At 32.1% G+C, this 16,192-nt stretch overlaps 2 protein-coding genes across 3 annotated transcripts in view; one reads left to right on the top strand and one right to left on the bottom strand.

Moving 5' to 3' along the window:
- The first annotated feature begins 60 nt into the window (after positions 1-60).
- On the top strand, positions 61-8,346 carry ND-51 (NADH dehydrogenase (ubiquinone) 51 kDa subunit). Its single transcript, XM_074139154.1, has 10 exons — positions 61-218; positions 291-364; positions 757-901; positions 1,808-1,901; positions 2,075-2,273; positions 2,381-2,611; positions 3,391-3,623; positions 3,713-3,916; positions 4,281-4,395; positions 7,979-8,346. Exons 1-10 carry the CDS (start codon positions 173-175, stop codon positions 8,066-8,068), a joined length of 1,431 nt encoding a protein of 476 aa, XP_073995255.1. The 5' UTR covers positions 61-172; the 3' UTR covers positions 8,069-8,346.
- Positions 8,347-12,594: 4,248 nt separating this feature from the next.
- The window catches only part of trbl (tribbles pseudokinase 2), a 46,249-nt gene continuing 42,651 nt past the window's right edge, over positions 12,595-16,192 (bottom strand). For both annotated transcript variants that reach the window (XM_074139156.1, XM_074139155.1), the window contains exon 4: positions 12,595-14,495. In XM_074139156.1, coding sequence (XP_073995257.1) covers positions 14,072-14,495 — 424 coding nt within the window. In that variant the 3' untranslated portion in view covers positions 12,595-14,071. The remainder of the gene's footprint in view (positions 14,496-16,192) is intronic.

Raw genomic sequence — 16,192 nt, 5'->3', positions numbered from 1 at the left:
TAAAATAAAAAAATAGAGTAAAATTAATCGATATTTATTTTCTCAAATTTCCATAATCTCATAGATTGTTATATTTGTCTAACCTTCCAAGATGATCATATGATTTGTGCTCAGAAGTTGGAGTGGAGCACTTTCACTTTGTGTGGTTTTAATTTTGTTTGCAGAAAGAGAAATGGCTATTAATTTATCAAGACTTACCTTAGTAAAGACGAATTTGAGTGAGTAGGAATTTGGTATATTATTTAAGATACGGTGCTTAATTTGTTTTAAAAAAATATTTATTACCTCAGGTGGAATTACAGCACCCTGCTTGAGTTCATTGCAAATCAGAAATAACTCTACTGATACATCACCTCCTACAAAAGTAAGTAATAAGAAAAAAAATATTAATATTTGTATGATTAATATATTAACTTTGATAATTAAAAAAAAAGAAACAAAATTCATAAAACATTTAAAATACTTTGAATAGTATTTTTTGTTTATCTAAAAAAGAACTGTTGATAATCTCAGTATGTTCTGAGTTTTTTTCATTTCACCCTACTGAAGACTCAAGAACGTTTTAAACGGAAAGTGAAATCAAAATAAGGTTCAGTGTATCGTAAGCAGTCCCAGAAAACAAAATCTTTCTCAGATCTCACCTTGGAATCAATGGATTTTCCAAATGTTGGCAGTGCCTTAGATCGTGCTTCTTAGTTATGTGAAAAATTGTTAATTTGTTATTATTTCATTAAATAAATCCATTGTTTTTTTAAGACGAAATTCGGCCCATTAGCAGATGAAGACCGAATATTTACTAACTTATATGGACGACATGAATGGAGACTTTCAGGAGCGTTAAAAAGAGGTGATTGGTATAAAACGAAAGAAATTGTTATAAAAGGACCAGATTTTATTCTCAGTAAGTATTCATTTCGTTTTTTTGTCTGATGGTGATTTTAAATTCTCTCATTTTGGGTTACTAAGCTCTAACTCAAATATAGTTTCGCCAGTAATATATAATCTTATTAAATTTGTGAATTAACATTGACTTGATCATCAAGATCAATAATTATAAAGATTGATCTGTTAGATCTTCCAGATAATTTAAATTTATTAGGAAAATAAGGCAAATGAAGTGCCAGTAATTTCTGAGATCATAACTAAGCACAAAAAATTTAAGTATTGAAGAAGTTCCAGCTAGAAATTGAACAAAGTAGTTAAAAAAGCTTCAATTACACAATGTATCTTCGAATATAATTTTTTATGGGGGTATTCTAGGTTCATGTCCGATAACACAATTTAGGTTTGTCTCTGCCAAAAATATTTGCTATTATACAAATATAAAGATAAACACTCACTCGTGATAGTTAATCAGTAATTGTAAATCAATGGCGTAGATAAGTTAAATAGTATCCTCTTTATTATGTAATGCTTTCTTTGAAGTTTATAAAATTTATTTTACGCTTATTTTAGGGGTTTATTTTCTTTTTATTAAACTAAGGTTAAGGAGAGATTTATTTTAAAGCTGTCAATGACTTTCATGGTTATAATAGGAGTTGATTTAAACGTAATAAATTCTTTGGTATGGTGAACCGAAAAAAATGCAAGTTTATTCCTATTCTTTCAATCTTAAGAAATAAAAAGAAGTTTTTTTATATTTATTCTACGCCTTCACGGTCAATGGCTAATTCGGCCATACGACGTCTGGCAGCCCAATATAAAATATTATTTTTTTTGTGTGGGTCCGTGGGCCTATTGTCCCGGACATCCTGCAGAAGTAATAAATCTTTTGATTTAATGAATTTTTATTGTAAAAAATGTTTAGATGAAGTTAAAACATCCGGGTTGAGGGGCCGAGGAGGTGCAGGTTTCCCTTCCGGAATGAAATGGAGTTTTATGAATAAGCCTTCTGACGGGAGGTAAGTATTTAAAGTGGGAAGTGGAGTAATAATCATCAGGTATTTCCTTGTCCTACTTGACCGCGAAGATTTCGTTTTCACGCAAATGCCTTACCAATTAGTGTAAAGACTTCACATCTTTTCATTTGCTATTCAAAGTTTTTCAATTTAAATAAGTTTCTTTTTATATTTAGACCTAAATATTTGGTGGTAAACGCTGATGAAGGTGAACCTGGCACTTGTAAGGACAGAGAGATTATGAGGCATGACCCTCACAAGTTGGTGGAAGGTTGTTTGATTGCTGGGAGAGCAATGGGTGCCCGTGCAGCTTATATCTATATTAGAGGAGAATTCTACAATGAAGCTTCCAACATGCAGGTTGCCATTGCTGAGGTAATAAAATTGTTTCATTTAAAAAAACAACTCTTTCGCTCGGAGTCAAATGATCAATCACTTAGGGAATAATCATTTAACAGTACTGAGAATCTTTTTCCTTTCAGGCCTACCAAGCTGGGTTAATCGGAAAGAATGCCTGCGGCTCAGGCTATGATTTTGATGTTTTCATGCATCGTGGTGCAGGCGCTTATATTTGCGGTGAAGAAACAGCCTTGATAGAATCCTTGGAAGGAAAACAGGGAAAACCAAGGTTAAAGCCTCCATTTCCCGCAGATGTGGGCGTATTTGGATGTCCAACTACGGTGGCAAATGTAGAGACGGTGTCTGTAGCACCGGTAAGTTTGATTGTTTTGTAAATTACTGTTTTTTTTTTCAATAATGTTATTTTTAGAAAAATTATGATGGTGAAACTTTTCAAACTAAGAATGTTTACTGATGTCATCTAGAAAGTGGATACATTCCAGAGCAATATATCTTTTCTTTAAAAAAAGATTAATCTTGATTTCTGAGTTGGTGATGTGTACGAAAGTTAAAAAAAAAATCGTTCTGGATCAACCGGAATATCAAATGTGAACTTGTGGACAACCCATTTTCTGACTCAGGGTTCTCAAAAAGGATATTTCCCGGGAAATACACAAAATCGGAAATCTATAATCTTACAATTCCTCCTTACTGTAAGGAGTAAGGAAGGAAATTATGGAGCAGATCCACCGACCTACCCCTCAAAAAACTCCTAGAATGGATAGATTAAAGAAAACGATGATAGGAGTTATGGAATTTTGGCTACAAAGATGTTGTTGAGACGCAGATGAAAAAGGAAAAGAAGTTGGATTGGTTAGAAAGAAAACTAATCCAACGCCTAAGCGGACATTGAATCGTGTCTCCAGGCGGACGAAGGAGAAGCGTTCAAGGTGGCAATGGAGGAGCGCCGGAGTCCAGGAAAAGAGGTAGCTTATGATTTTAGGTTCAGACATTGTTAGGACGGAAGAAGATCAGAAACAAAAAAAGGACACTGAATTGAAGTGTCCGCCAACACATTTTCGATACCTTCCAGTTAAGTTCCTTTAGATTTTGATTGTATGGTAAACATTTATTTTCATTTTTTTTCCTACAGACTATCTGCCGACGTGGTGGTAAATGGTTTCTTGGTTTGGGTCGCCCCAGAAATTCTGGTACCAAACTTTTTAATATCAGCGGACATGTGAACAGTCCTTGTACAGTGGAAGAAGAAATGTCCATACCTATGAAGGAGCTAATTGAACGCCATGCAGGAGGTGTCCGAGGAGGCTGGGATAATCTTTTAGCAGTAATACCTGGCGGATCTTCCACACCGCTCATTCCTAAAAAGTAAATTTTATGAGTCATTACTTTAATTTTGTAATAAATTAATTATTAATTATAATATCCCAGATTATTTACTTTATTAATTCTTGCAGAGTGTGTGAAGATGTTTTAATGGATTTTGATGGTTTAATTGCCGCGCAGACAAGTTTGGGCACTGCAGCACTGATTGTCATGGATAAGTCTACTGATATTGTAAAAGCAATAGCTCGGCTAATTATGTTTTACAAACATGAATCATGTGGTCAGTGTACTCCTTGTCGGGAAGGTATTAATTGGATGAACAAACTCATGTACAGGTAATAAATCAGTAACCTTAGTGTGGTTGGTTATCTTCTCTTGGAGCCTGAAGTTTTGGCTTCTGGAATCCTTCTTATTAAAACTGTTGATAAACAGTAATCTTGACTTTTGTTTTCCTTTTAAAACAATGTTTTCAATTGGCCAGATAGGAAAAAGTTAAAGGCATGGTAATTGGAAAGATTTTTGGTCATTAACACCTGGGGGGCAGCCCTTCATGGGACCTGAACTTCTACTTAAAGAAAATCTAAGGGCAGTCACCTTGGCTAACCAGATTCTAATTAAATGGAAATAGTTGATTTGTTTGAAATGTTTCGCTTCAAAAAAAAATGAGTTAAAAAAAATTTTTTGTTATGTTTTTATCAGATTTGCCGATGGAAACGCTAAACCAACCGAAATAGACATGCTTTGGGAGTTGAGCAAACAAATTGAAGGTCATACTATTTGCGCTTTGGGTGATGGTGCAGCTTGGCCAGTACAGGTAATGTTTGAGGGTCAAAATCTCATTTTCGAATTCACGTCCAAATTACATGCATTCTTCTACTTCGTTCTCTTAGATTGTACTTCTTTTTTTTTTTTTTTACAAGTAACAGTAACAGTAAAAGCAATCTGCAATATTTCTTACAAAAATTCATAACATTAGAGAAAAAAAAAAAAAAAAAAATAGGGAAGGGATTAGCTATGAGGTTAGCATACTGGACTCCCACGCGGAGGTCCCGGGTTCGAATCCAGCTGCTGACCCTTAGATTTTCTCTTCCTAGGAGCTTCTTACAGCTCACTGTCCGGTGATGGACAGTGTTGTCTGTAACGAGAGAACACTGTCCGGAGGCCGGCAGTAAACTGAAAAAAGCTCCGGGCGCCAATAACCTTAGATGTTGACGCGCCTTAAATCATTAAAAAAAAAAAAAATAGAGAAAAAGTGCTAACATTTATTAAATCTTATTGAACTATTTCATTAATAACTAAAAATAATTATAGGAGCCTTCTTCCACGAAAATCTGTAAATACTAAAAAATCTAAATGGTAATGTCTCACTTCTGGAATCTGGTTTTCTTCAGATGTGGAAATTTAGTCCAGTTAGAATAGAATAGAATAGCTTTATTGGACAAAATATTTATAAAATCTTATATTAAATAAATAAAAATCTACAGAAAAACAGAAAGCATTTTCGGCTTGGTAAATTACCGTCAGCCTAGAGTTGCTGGCATATTTACATAACTGAGAAAATAAAAAAATTGGCAAAATTCTACTAAAATATAATATTTTTTCTGATTTACAATTGATATTCAGCTATGAGAAAAGCCCGATCCTTGTAAACGGTAATGTGGAAACAGAATAACTGCTTCCATCCTCCACCACTCAAAAGGAATATAACTTCGGAAAGAGTCAGATACTTTTTCCCCAGCCACTTTATTCTATATTCGGTCAGGACTGGACAGACACCTACATAGTGATATACATCCTCCTGTTCTTCTCTATTACACAGTGCACATAATCTCTGTTGCTCTGATCTAATTACATAAAAATTTAGTCCAGTTGAGAATTCTTAATAATATTATTTAGTTGACAAGACGGGGTATATCAAGCAAAGAAATGACTCTTCAAAAGGAAAACCTAACTACCATCTAAAAAGGGCTTCTTCTCCTGTAAAGTGTTCCTTTTCCTAAAAGTGCCATTAACAGAAATTTTCCTGTAAAACTGTTTTTTAATCGAAAGTTATCGATAGATCGATTTAAAATTAGTAACAACTTTAAAGAATCTGAAAATGTTTATTTACAATTTAAATTTTTTTATACAAATATATTTAAAAGGAGGTTTCGGGCTGCATGCCTATATCCTCTCCACAACATATCAACATTTACATTGTGTACAAGTCGAACTTAATGCTAAGGGGAAAAATTAAAAAAAAACCTTACTACATAAGATTAATTAAAGCAAGATATGCTTTAGCCTTTTGTGCTTGTATTTTCTATAATTAAGAGAACTTAAGTTATAGTCCATAATACTTTTTATAAGCGGGTAGTACAGGAAGTTACTAAGTTTTCCGTAGCGTTGTAGATAAATGTGGACACGCTGGCAACATCAAGTGCTGCATGCATGTAATCTATGGGTGTCCACCGGGAATATGACCCAACTAACCTTAAGCATTTGTTTTGGAACTTCTTTGTAACTTCCCGTAATTGGTGCAACAAGTATTGGACCACACAGGGGCTGCATATAGTAGTACGGAGCGGATATAAAGATAGTAGATAAGTTTTTTATTAAAAAAATCTAAGTTAGAGTTGCAGTTCAAAAGAGGAAAGAGACTGCACATAGTTCCAACCGCTTTATCGCAAACTGAGTTTATGTGTTTGGTGAAAGTTAATTTGGAGTCTTTAACACCAAACCCGAGGTATTTAACTTCCTTACTCCACGGAAGGGAGTTACCATTAATTTGGACAAATCTATTCACAACCGGTCTGCGGCGTGTAAACAAAATAATTTGTGTCTTGGCATGGTTTGGCCTTATTTTCCATTTTGCAAAGTATTTGAAACATTTTTCAAGGGCTATCGATAATTGTTTGGCTATTGTGTCAACTCTGAAGGAAGAAATAAAGAAGGCAGTATCATCTGCATACAGGGAGCAACTGGATTTGAGTTTCAGCTTGGTGACGTCATTAATAAAATTGTTGAAAAGTGTAGGCCCCAGGACTGAGCCTTGGGGAACACCAGCTTTAATTAACCTCACATTAATTTAATTAACTTTAAAGAGAATGGTATAAAAATCTTGGAAAAACTGAAAAAAAAAAAAATCGATTCAGTAAAACTTGACCGATTTTGTCCTAAAGCTCCATTTGAGGCGTTGTCTCGCAGTTGACACCTATAAATATCAACTTTGTGCAACTATTTTTTTTTTTCCATTTTTGAATTATACTGAATGCGTATTTACACAAAGAATGGGATTAGCTCAGTGGTGTTAGCGTTTACTGGATTCCAATGCGGAGACCTCGAGTTCGATTCCCAACAGCTGATTCTTAGATGTTCTTCTCCCATTAGCTCCTTTATAGAACATTGTCCGGTGATGGGTTTTTTTTCCGAATTCATGGGACCTCAAAATGGAAAACTCAAAATCTCTGCTCTTTTAAAATTCCTTCTCTTACTGGACTGGACCAAGTATCAAAAAAAGAACTTACTCGTAACAAATAATTTTCTGTTTTGATAACAATTTAATAATTGAATATTTACTGAATTATGTTATATAATAATACGTAAAATCGTAGAAAGAAGAACCGTTAATTTTACATGAATTATTTATTGAAATACAACATTTTACATAAGTAACAAATGTTGGTGAATAAGGGGCTATGTAGTTAAGTTAGGAGCAATTTAGGTATTTGTAATATTGACATTGCAACACTGAGCCGCGGCGGAAGGTCAGACTGTTCAACTGAGAGGGAGTACAAGTTGGAACCAGGCCACAAATTGCGTACTTCTTCGCTCCCCATTTGTGTGTGTATGTCTGTATGTGCGCTGGGTAGTATGGTACCACTTGGGATAGATACCCGTTCAACTTTAAACTCTTTAAGTTATGCTATATATATATATATATATTTACCCGTAAATATTGTTGAGATTCAGTTTTCTACGATTTTTAGTTTGTGAGATACTTTGTTCTTACACACACAAACAGATGATTTTTTCTAAAAACAACTTTTTCGTACTCAAGAAGATCTGAGATCATTCGTGGGCCGGTTAAGAGTTGGAAAACAGTCATCCTGACCAATCTTGGATATTATCTTTCTCTCATCCGCAGTCCTAGATGAGTACCTTCAAAGTTGAAATAACTGAATAGCCCTGTAGCCTTTAAAGTGGGGATACTTCTACTCCTGAATCACTGCCTTGTCTATTCCTGGAAACCATACATGCATTCTGTTCCACATGAAAAAAAAAAAAAGAGAGTTCAAACACCCGATTGCTGCTAACTACTTCTTCGCTGGTACCATTTCTTTTCTGCAAAAAAGTCTCATTCTGAATGTTTTCAACAGGATTATCAGAAGAATTAAAAAAATCTCCTTTTTTTCCAGGGACTTATTCGCCATTTTAGGCCTGAACTTGAAGAGAGGATGAAGAAATTTCGAGAATCTCAACAAGTCGCAGCTTCAGCTTGTAATTAGTTGAAACATTTTTTTTTTTTTAACTATTGTAAAGCATGTTTCATTAAATCGAATCAAATACAGTAGGTATTTTTAAGAATAATGATTGATCAAGGTTGTCAAAAGCTGATTCCTTAAATTGAAGCCCCGCTAGATGATGGCACCTTAGCTAAGTAAAATAGTATTGCTGTAATGTTCAAAAAGGAAATAATTTTCTTTCGTCTTAAAATATTTAAAATTTGAACAAAAAAAAAGTGTATTTAAATGATTGTATATAATATTTAAAAGTATTTAAGAAACTTTTTTTGTCTTTATTTTTCCCCCTGCCATTTTGTTGCATCTTTGATGAGTCTTTTTGAGGTGCAGAAATGAAGAGAGTCAATGAATTGTGTATTTAGATTTAGATTGTGAGTCTGCAGTCATTTGACTACAGAAGCTGATGTGGAGTCCTAGCTAGAAGAGAGTTGAGTGTTCGAGTCTGTTGGTGAGTCAGATGTGTACACAGTATAAAGAAACGGTCTGTGAATACTACCTTGAGGTACACCAGCCCAGTGCTAGTGAGTATAGTCGGAAGAGGCAGATCCACAACCAATCTGAAAGAAACGGTTTGTAAGAAATGATTGTATAATTAAGTAATAAGTTGATGTGAGACTTCACTTTAACTACCACAATAGTCCTGGGTGCCTGACTCGATTAAAGAGGCCTAAGCCACGTCGAAAAAGGCCTCACAGCAATATTGTGCTGATGTCGAAAGCCATACTGATGTGTTGGAATTACTGTTGCAGATTCTCAGGGGTAAGGTAGATGCGTTTAAGTAAAAGATTTTCCAACATTTCTCCATAATAGGTAACAAATTGATAGAAGAACTGAAGAGTTTGGAAGAAGTCAAACGGGGTGATTGGATTGTAGGTAAAGAGAGAGAGGTGGAGGAGTACCTAGGTCTACCTATTTCGTCAGTGTTGTGCGATTCGTCTCGAATCCTAGATGAGGAATGACTACGTTATTTAAGTTGTTCTTAAATTCATCTTTGTTACGTTGAGAATTCTCTGCACTCAAGATGCAGCAAAAATTCATTACTTGATCAGACAGAACAAGCAAAAAAGTACGAGTCACAATTTTACCATTCTTTTAACAGTGACACCTCATCCTAGAACTGATTTTCTCAACAGCTGATTGTTTAGGATTTGAATTAAGGAGGCATTAAAGTAAATAAAGTTAATCGCGTTAATGAATAAATTTAATTCAGGCTGCGCTTAACGTCCAACTACCACTTAGATATAGTGGATAGAGGCGGAAGCTCATATATTTACTTTAAATATTTTTTTTCTAACAAAAACTGGGAATCTCCCAGTTACAAAGCTAAGCTTCATAACCACTAGATCAACACCCGCCTCTGATAAGAAGGTATACGTACGTAAATACGTTTTAACCAAAACAAAGCTTCTTTAGATTAAAGTGCATTGTGAATTTTCTTGAGATGAAGTAAGGGGTTTGTACTGTGAATAAACATTGAAAGTTACCACTTAGCTTTCTGTTTTTTTTTAAAATTATACTGATAACTTGATTTAATTTAGGAAAATTTAAAAAAAAAAGTATTGATTGCAATCTCTAGTAACATCAGCGCTTATTGAGAATAGATGATATAGTCTGCTATGGTAGAAGCTGAGGTAATAATTAAAAATGCAAAAAATATAGTTCAATAATTAATTATAAGTGTTTATTTCTATTTTATTATTTTTTTCCCTGATATGCACAGTATTTCGCTTTTCTTTTTTTTAGTTTTTAGAGTAATTTTTTTTTCAAAATTTTCTATAAAATAATTTTTAAATACAAGACAAAAAACGCCTTACATTTTATTATTATTATTTTTTTAAATAGCAATCAAAAGGGGGATTTACAATTTTTTGTTTTTTTTTTAACAATTATTTTCTTGTATTTATTTGTTTTTAACCAATTTCATTGTCTTTTTAATCTAACACGAAAAATTTCTAGGCAACAGAAAATATAATTATAATATACCTATACATTTAAAAAAAAAAAAAAAAAACATATTTACAAAACAAGAAAAATTTTAAAATTGTATTATTATATTATTTATAATGTATGTATAATATTTACAAAAATTCAGTCATGTGGCGAATTTCCCAACTAATAGGAAAACAAAAATTTTCCCTATTTTAATTAAAACAATTGGAGAGGTTTCAATTTTTTTTTTACATCGTAGAATTTGTTTACAATTTTAAATTCTTTTTTTTTTGTCTTATTTTATGAATAATAATTTCTAGTTTTTCATAATAAAAGAGGTTATAACATAACCTTCAAAGATTGTTTATATTTTATGCAGACAATTCGATGTTTATTATTATTATTTATGCTGCTCTTTTACTTTTTTTTATTTTTTATTTTTCCTAAGAGGGTGTTATCACAAATTATCCGGTTCCACGTTCAAAAAAATCGTCCTTTCAAGGACGAATTATTGCACCAGTTTCTTCTCAACTCTCTAGCTGTTTTCTTCGTTGAAGGCAATTGGACATTAATCACGAAATAAATAGGAAAAAACTTCTCCATTAAATTGGTTTAGGCCAACAAGACAATTTGAAGAAGGTGTTGTTATTGTTCTTCACTTCTCGTGGATGTTCGCTTTTCGTCTCTACATTACACCGAACTGTCTTTAATTGCCAAGGCTGCGGTGAACGTCTATGGCATTTGGAAGAATTTCAGCAACTGCCTTACAAATTTTACAGTTCACAATTAGCTCGGTTTACGAGCTGTTCACGAAACTGTAAAACTTTTTTGTTTTGCCGAGCAGTAAACTTTTGTAAATACCCTAGTTTACAGATTAAATAATTGAACTAATGCACGAATTTTTGTTAATGTTTCGATATTTTTTTCTAGCTTTTTTTTTTTTCTTTCGAAAAGTTTAGGTTAAGTTCCTTCTTCCTCTTTTATTAAAACAAAGAAATTATTTTAATTAAGAAAATTAAATCCAGAATTATTACTCATAACTCACTTTAGGGGCATTAAATTAGTTTTTTTTTGTTGGTGCAAAGGTTTAGGGACGGATTATTTTTCTGTGATTAAATGGAATTCTAGCAATGATAGGTTCATTATCTTACTTTTTTTGCTTGTAACTCGATAGTTTGGAGTAATTTATATTACAATGGTACATGGATTTGGAATCTATTGTTAATTCAAGAAGTTGCAGTAAGGAATCAGCTTAACCCAGAGTCTCTCGCAAACATAAGAAACATAATGTGAGCTTACCCAGTTTTGTGCTGCAGAGGACTTTCTTGGCAGGAATTGTGAAAATAACAGTGAATAATTTAATTTAACTCAAAAGTTCTACACTTGAAATTTTTCCCTGGTTAAGTTTCACACTTTTCATATATTTCTGTCAAGAAAATTTTGAAGAGTGATTGTGTTAAATTAATTGTGTTCAGCTATTCAGTTAGGTTAATCCCAAACTTTTATCTATTTAAAACATATTTTGAACTACCCTCAGATTCTAGACATAAGCGTAAACAATGATAAACCACAAAATCAGTGAGCCAACAAAAAAAAACAACAGAAGAATAGGGAATATTAAATATCCCTTTTCTTATATCGATTAACAAACTAAAAAAAAAATTGTCCCCCCTCCTGGTCATCAAGCCAACATCAAAAAAAACAAACCTGAGAGCTTTTAAACATTTTTTTATTTATTAATAAGACCATTAAATTAATTAACCTTAAAAATAAATAGTTTTGTTTAATTTTTTTTCATGATTTGGCACAAAAATACCATAATTGGGTGTTTTATTATTATTAAAAAAAAAAAAAAGAAATGCATTTTTTTTAATTTATAAAAAGAATTTACAATTCTTTGTCGTCAAAATTTTAAGTGAAAAAAAGCTCTCAGACATGTTTTATTAACCTTTATTAAAGTCAACAATAATTTTTTTTTTATTTATTTAAATGTTCTTAATAATCAGTCTTATAACATTGACAGATATACTGACCACCTACTTAAATTAATTAATTTAAAACTAGTAAAAGACAGCTGTTTCAATTTCTTCAATATTCTTGAAACAAATATTGGAATTTACATGATTGTGAATTTTTATTTTTCATATTTTACTTTATTTTAATTTTATTAATGCGACATTTACAACAATAATTAATTACCTAGCATAGGAAGGAAAAAAGAAAAAAGAAAGAAAAATTGATTTTATTGCACTGATCTCGGCTGCTTTTCAATAAACTCAAGTTTTCTTTTGCTCCCTGCAATCATGAAATAATGTGATGTAAGAAATAAAATTTAGCTCATAAAACTGTTGGGTAAGATAATGCTGTGTGTCTCGGAGATTTGCAAATAACTTATTAACAGTACAGGATAAGCTTCTCAAGAATATTATTATCATTTATTACAAAAAAAAACTATGGACAGTTTCAATTATGTAAATGATATTTGATAATCGCTTAGCTACGAAGCGTAAATCAACTTAAATCATCGATCCCAAGGCCCAGAAGAATCGAAAATTGATCTTTAAACTCTTAGCTTGGCGTCATTCAAAACTATTTTGGCGTCAAAAGTTAAGTATATGTATTTTTTTTTTTTTAATGTAATTTCATTTATATTATTTTGTAATCAAGAGTAAAAGAAAATACTACTTCATGCGGTTGCAGTAAAGAAAGGTTAACTTGTGAATCAAGTAATTTTAAACCCTCTAAAACAAGCACTCAGCAATTTATTCAATTATATTATAGCGAAAAAGTAAAGAAATACTTTGATTTTACTCCACAGTAGAACTTTTATAATTTCCCATCAAGAAAATTTTAAAAAAGTATTTATTGCAAACATTTTCAGCTATTTGAGACCCTTATATTATTAAATTGATTGATCGATTGATATGATTAATCGATCACTCAACCTGTTACTATTGGTTATAGCCGTAGCTAGCCAATGAGCGCATGGATACAAATTATAAAAATAATAACAGCTGTTTATCTCTAGTCACTGGTGATTTTCAAAGTACTTTTTTTTTAATCACTAATTTTTGATTTTTCTATCTCTTAAAAAAAAAACAAAACAAATCATTTAACGTTAAAATATTAACAAATATGCAAAATCGATTAGTTTTTGAGGTTATAAATGCGATTTGTATTACTTATTTTATAATGTTTATCTAAACCATCCAAAATCCATTATAACAGATTCAAATCTGGCTAGACGAAAGACAGTTTTCTAATCGATTACCTAATTAGGCGTCACATTATTATCAGTTTGCAGAAAAACAAATTATTTAGTTTTCTTTCTTTTTCTTTTAAATAACTTTTCAATTAATTAATTTACAGTTTATGCAACTGCATTTTTTTTCCAGCACTTTCTATACATAAAAAGAATTAACGTCAACCCTAGAGAGAAAAAACTTACTTTTTCACACTTTTTGTTTTTGTTTTCAATTATAATAACATTACATTAATTTAATTTTTATATTTGAATTAACAACACTAAAAAATTGTTCATTTTTTTTGAAAATTTCAATTTAATTTAAACTTTCTAAAATTTTATTTACAAAAAAAAAAATTAAACAATTTTTTTTCACTTTTTATTTACAAAATTAACAAAGGGTTTATTTAGTTTAACATAACACAACTTCTTTTTTTTAAACCCATTTAAAAAAATTCCTATATATTTTTGTTTTTTGAGAGTTTACACATAGGTGGGACATACGTTTCACACTATTCTATAATGCTAAGGTTTCCACGAACAATTGTTATAATCGAAAACAAAAATTCTTTAAATTTTTTTGTTTATTTTATAGTTAAGACAAAAAGAGATGCAGATTTTTAAACAAGAGGAAGAGATGAAGAGTTTTGTTAATTATTTAGCGTTTCACACACAACCCAAATGGGTGGTGAAAATTTGTCGACAAGAAGAACAACCTGGACGGGTATACTTTGATTTTTTTTTTGTCTGTCTCTTCTCTCTTTCAAATCTCTTTTTGTAACTAAGATTTTTTTGTTTGTTTTCTTCTTTTTTTTTTAAAAGTCAGGCACAACTTGGTCCTGAGCTGAGGAATGATAGCATCTCTCTTCATGCGTCAGCCAAGGATGTATTAGTACATCCTCGGCTGTTAAACGTTCAACAGGATTACGTCTTAATAAACTTCTAATCAAACATTTCGCCCTAGAGCTTAGACAGTCAGGCATTATAAAATATCCACGACTGATCTTAACAAACAAATTACCATGTTCTGCATCATTAAATGGATACCTACCAACTAGCATTGTATATAGTATAACACCCAGCGACCACATATCCGCCGCTCGTCCTGAATACCTTGCATGGCTGCGTAATATCTCTGGACTTACATAGGCTGGACATCCGCGTTTATCCTGTAAAACATCGTCTTCACCTTTTTCTAGTACTACAGCATCCTCTAAGCATTCCAATTTCAATTCCGTTCTGGAAAAAACAAAAAAAAAACTCTAATCAGATGATGAATACTTCGTAAATTTGTACAAGGGTAAAGACTGTTAACGGTCAATACTGCAATTATTGTTCACTTGCAAGGGGCATGCAATATTATGTTATCTTATTGTAGGAAGCGACTGTGAAGGAGCACAGCTTCCACAGAGCCAGATCCTATGAGCACAATATTCACCCAAGTTAAATCAGTCGATTGACTACCACGAGAGAAATTACAGAAAAACAAGCCTCGCTCAGTATAGTTACAATTCTCTGGTCACACATATTTCTAAACGGGAAGTTGGGTACATTTCAAGGAATAATAATACTTTACAGGAAAAAACCTATCCTCAAAAGTATCCCTTAAATCAATTTTTTTCCCTTATACTATTTTCGTGGTAGACTTAAAAATAGATTTTGTCCGAAATGGTTATTGTAGGATCACATTTGTGGCACAAATTTTAACATTCTAATTTATTAATTTTTGTCCAAGAGGAGAAATAGATTATTTACTAAGTCATAATTTGTTTTATTTATATTAATGCCAAGCTTTCTAGGGACTAGGTCATCTACAGGGCTGTGGAACATACTTTATACTAACAGTTTACAATGTTCATCGATTTGATGATATAAAAAAGGTGATTACAATAATTATTTACCTTATACTCGTTAAAAATGTAACTTTTCATTGCGGGTCTTCGTTCTTGACTGTTAAGGCACAAGGGTCGATAAAACAAAACAAAAAATATACGGTAAATAATAGATGTTAACTATTATTTTGTAACATTTGTGAAACCTTCCTCTGTTTAATATGTTTCACAGCGCTAGTCCCCAGGTTGAAAGCTCGGCATTTAAAAAAAAATAAAATGACAAATTGGCAATAATCTTTCTTTCCCTTGGATTAAAGTATGAATCACCAAAAAAAAGATGAAAACTTAATATTTATATTACTCTGACATTTAAACACAGATCATTTTCTAAAAGAGGTTACTATCGATAAATACTCAAGGTTACGAATCGATTACATTTAGTCTTCTTGTAATTATCTTGCTAGTGCTTATTTTTTTTTTTGTCTTCAGCGAAGAATTTGTAACTAAAATTCTAATCTTAAGTTAGCTTTCAAATTTTCTTGGTAAAATCTAGTTAAATAATACATTGTGGTCCCATTAATTTTACAATAAGCTAAAAATTCTCCTTTCATTTTACAGACACATATGTGGATTCGATTTCAATCACGACTAGACTGCTGTTGCAACGCGATTTCTAAACAATCACCTAATTCTCCCAGCGAAATATATCTAAGCGCTTATATAAATATTATATATAAACAAAAAATGCTTGCCAAATTTAAGTTCTTAGTTAAGTAATAGTGAAATGATTTTTTTTGTCTTTGTTTAAACAAAAATGTTTTACATAAAACAACAGTCATCAATTATTTCTAAAGCATCTCTCTGATGGTAGGTGAAAGAGGGTAACTCTAAAAGATTGGGCGGCGAGTTGGCTGTCGAAATTTTTCGTGACGACATTCAAGAGACAAAAAGGTGGCGAGTTTAAAAGGAAGGTGTGAGTAGGAGGGGGTGGAGTATGTGTTTCGTCACGGCTGGAGCTTTTCGTCCATTGTGTATAGCCCTGCATTGAGGGAGCGGTCGGGGCCGATGACCTCGCACTGACCGCCACTCTGTGTAATAAACAAA

This window comes from Rhodnius prolixus, unplaced genomic scaffold, assembly GCF_049639745.1.
Source record: "Rhodnius prolixus isolate KJV_2025 unplaced genomic scaffold, Rpr scaffold_17, whole genome shotgun sequence".
Classification (NCBI taxonomy): Eukaryota; Metazoa; Arthropoda; class Insecta; order Hemiptera; family Reduviidae; genus Rhodnius; species Rhodnius prolixus.
Note: the sequence above shows the minus strand (reverse complement) of the source record. Positions and strands in the feature narration are given on the sequence as shown.

Bases quoted from the DNA above. Each gene is read 5' to 3' on its own strand.
- ND-51 (XM_074139154.1), top strand. From the start codon at position 173: ATGGCTATTAATTTATCAAGACTTACCTTAGTAAAGACGAATTTGA. The intron at 1,902-2,074 runs GTAAGTATTTAA...TTTTATATTTAG, and splicing joins AATAAGCCTTCTGACGGGAG to ACCTAAATATTTGGTGGTAA. The intron at 2,612-3,390 runs GTAAGTTTGATT...TTTTTCCTACAG, and splicing joins AGACGGTGTCTGTAGCACCG to ACTATCTGCCGACGTGGTGG.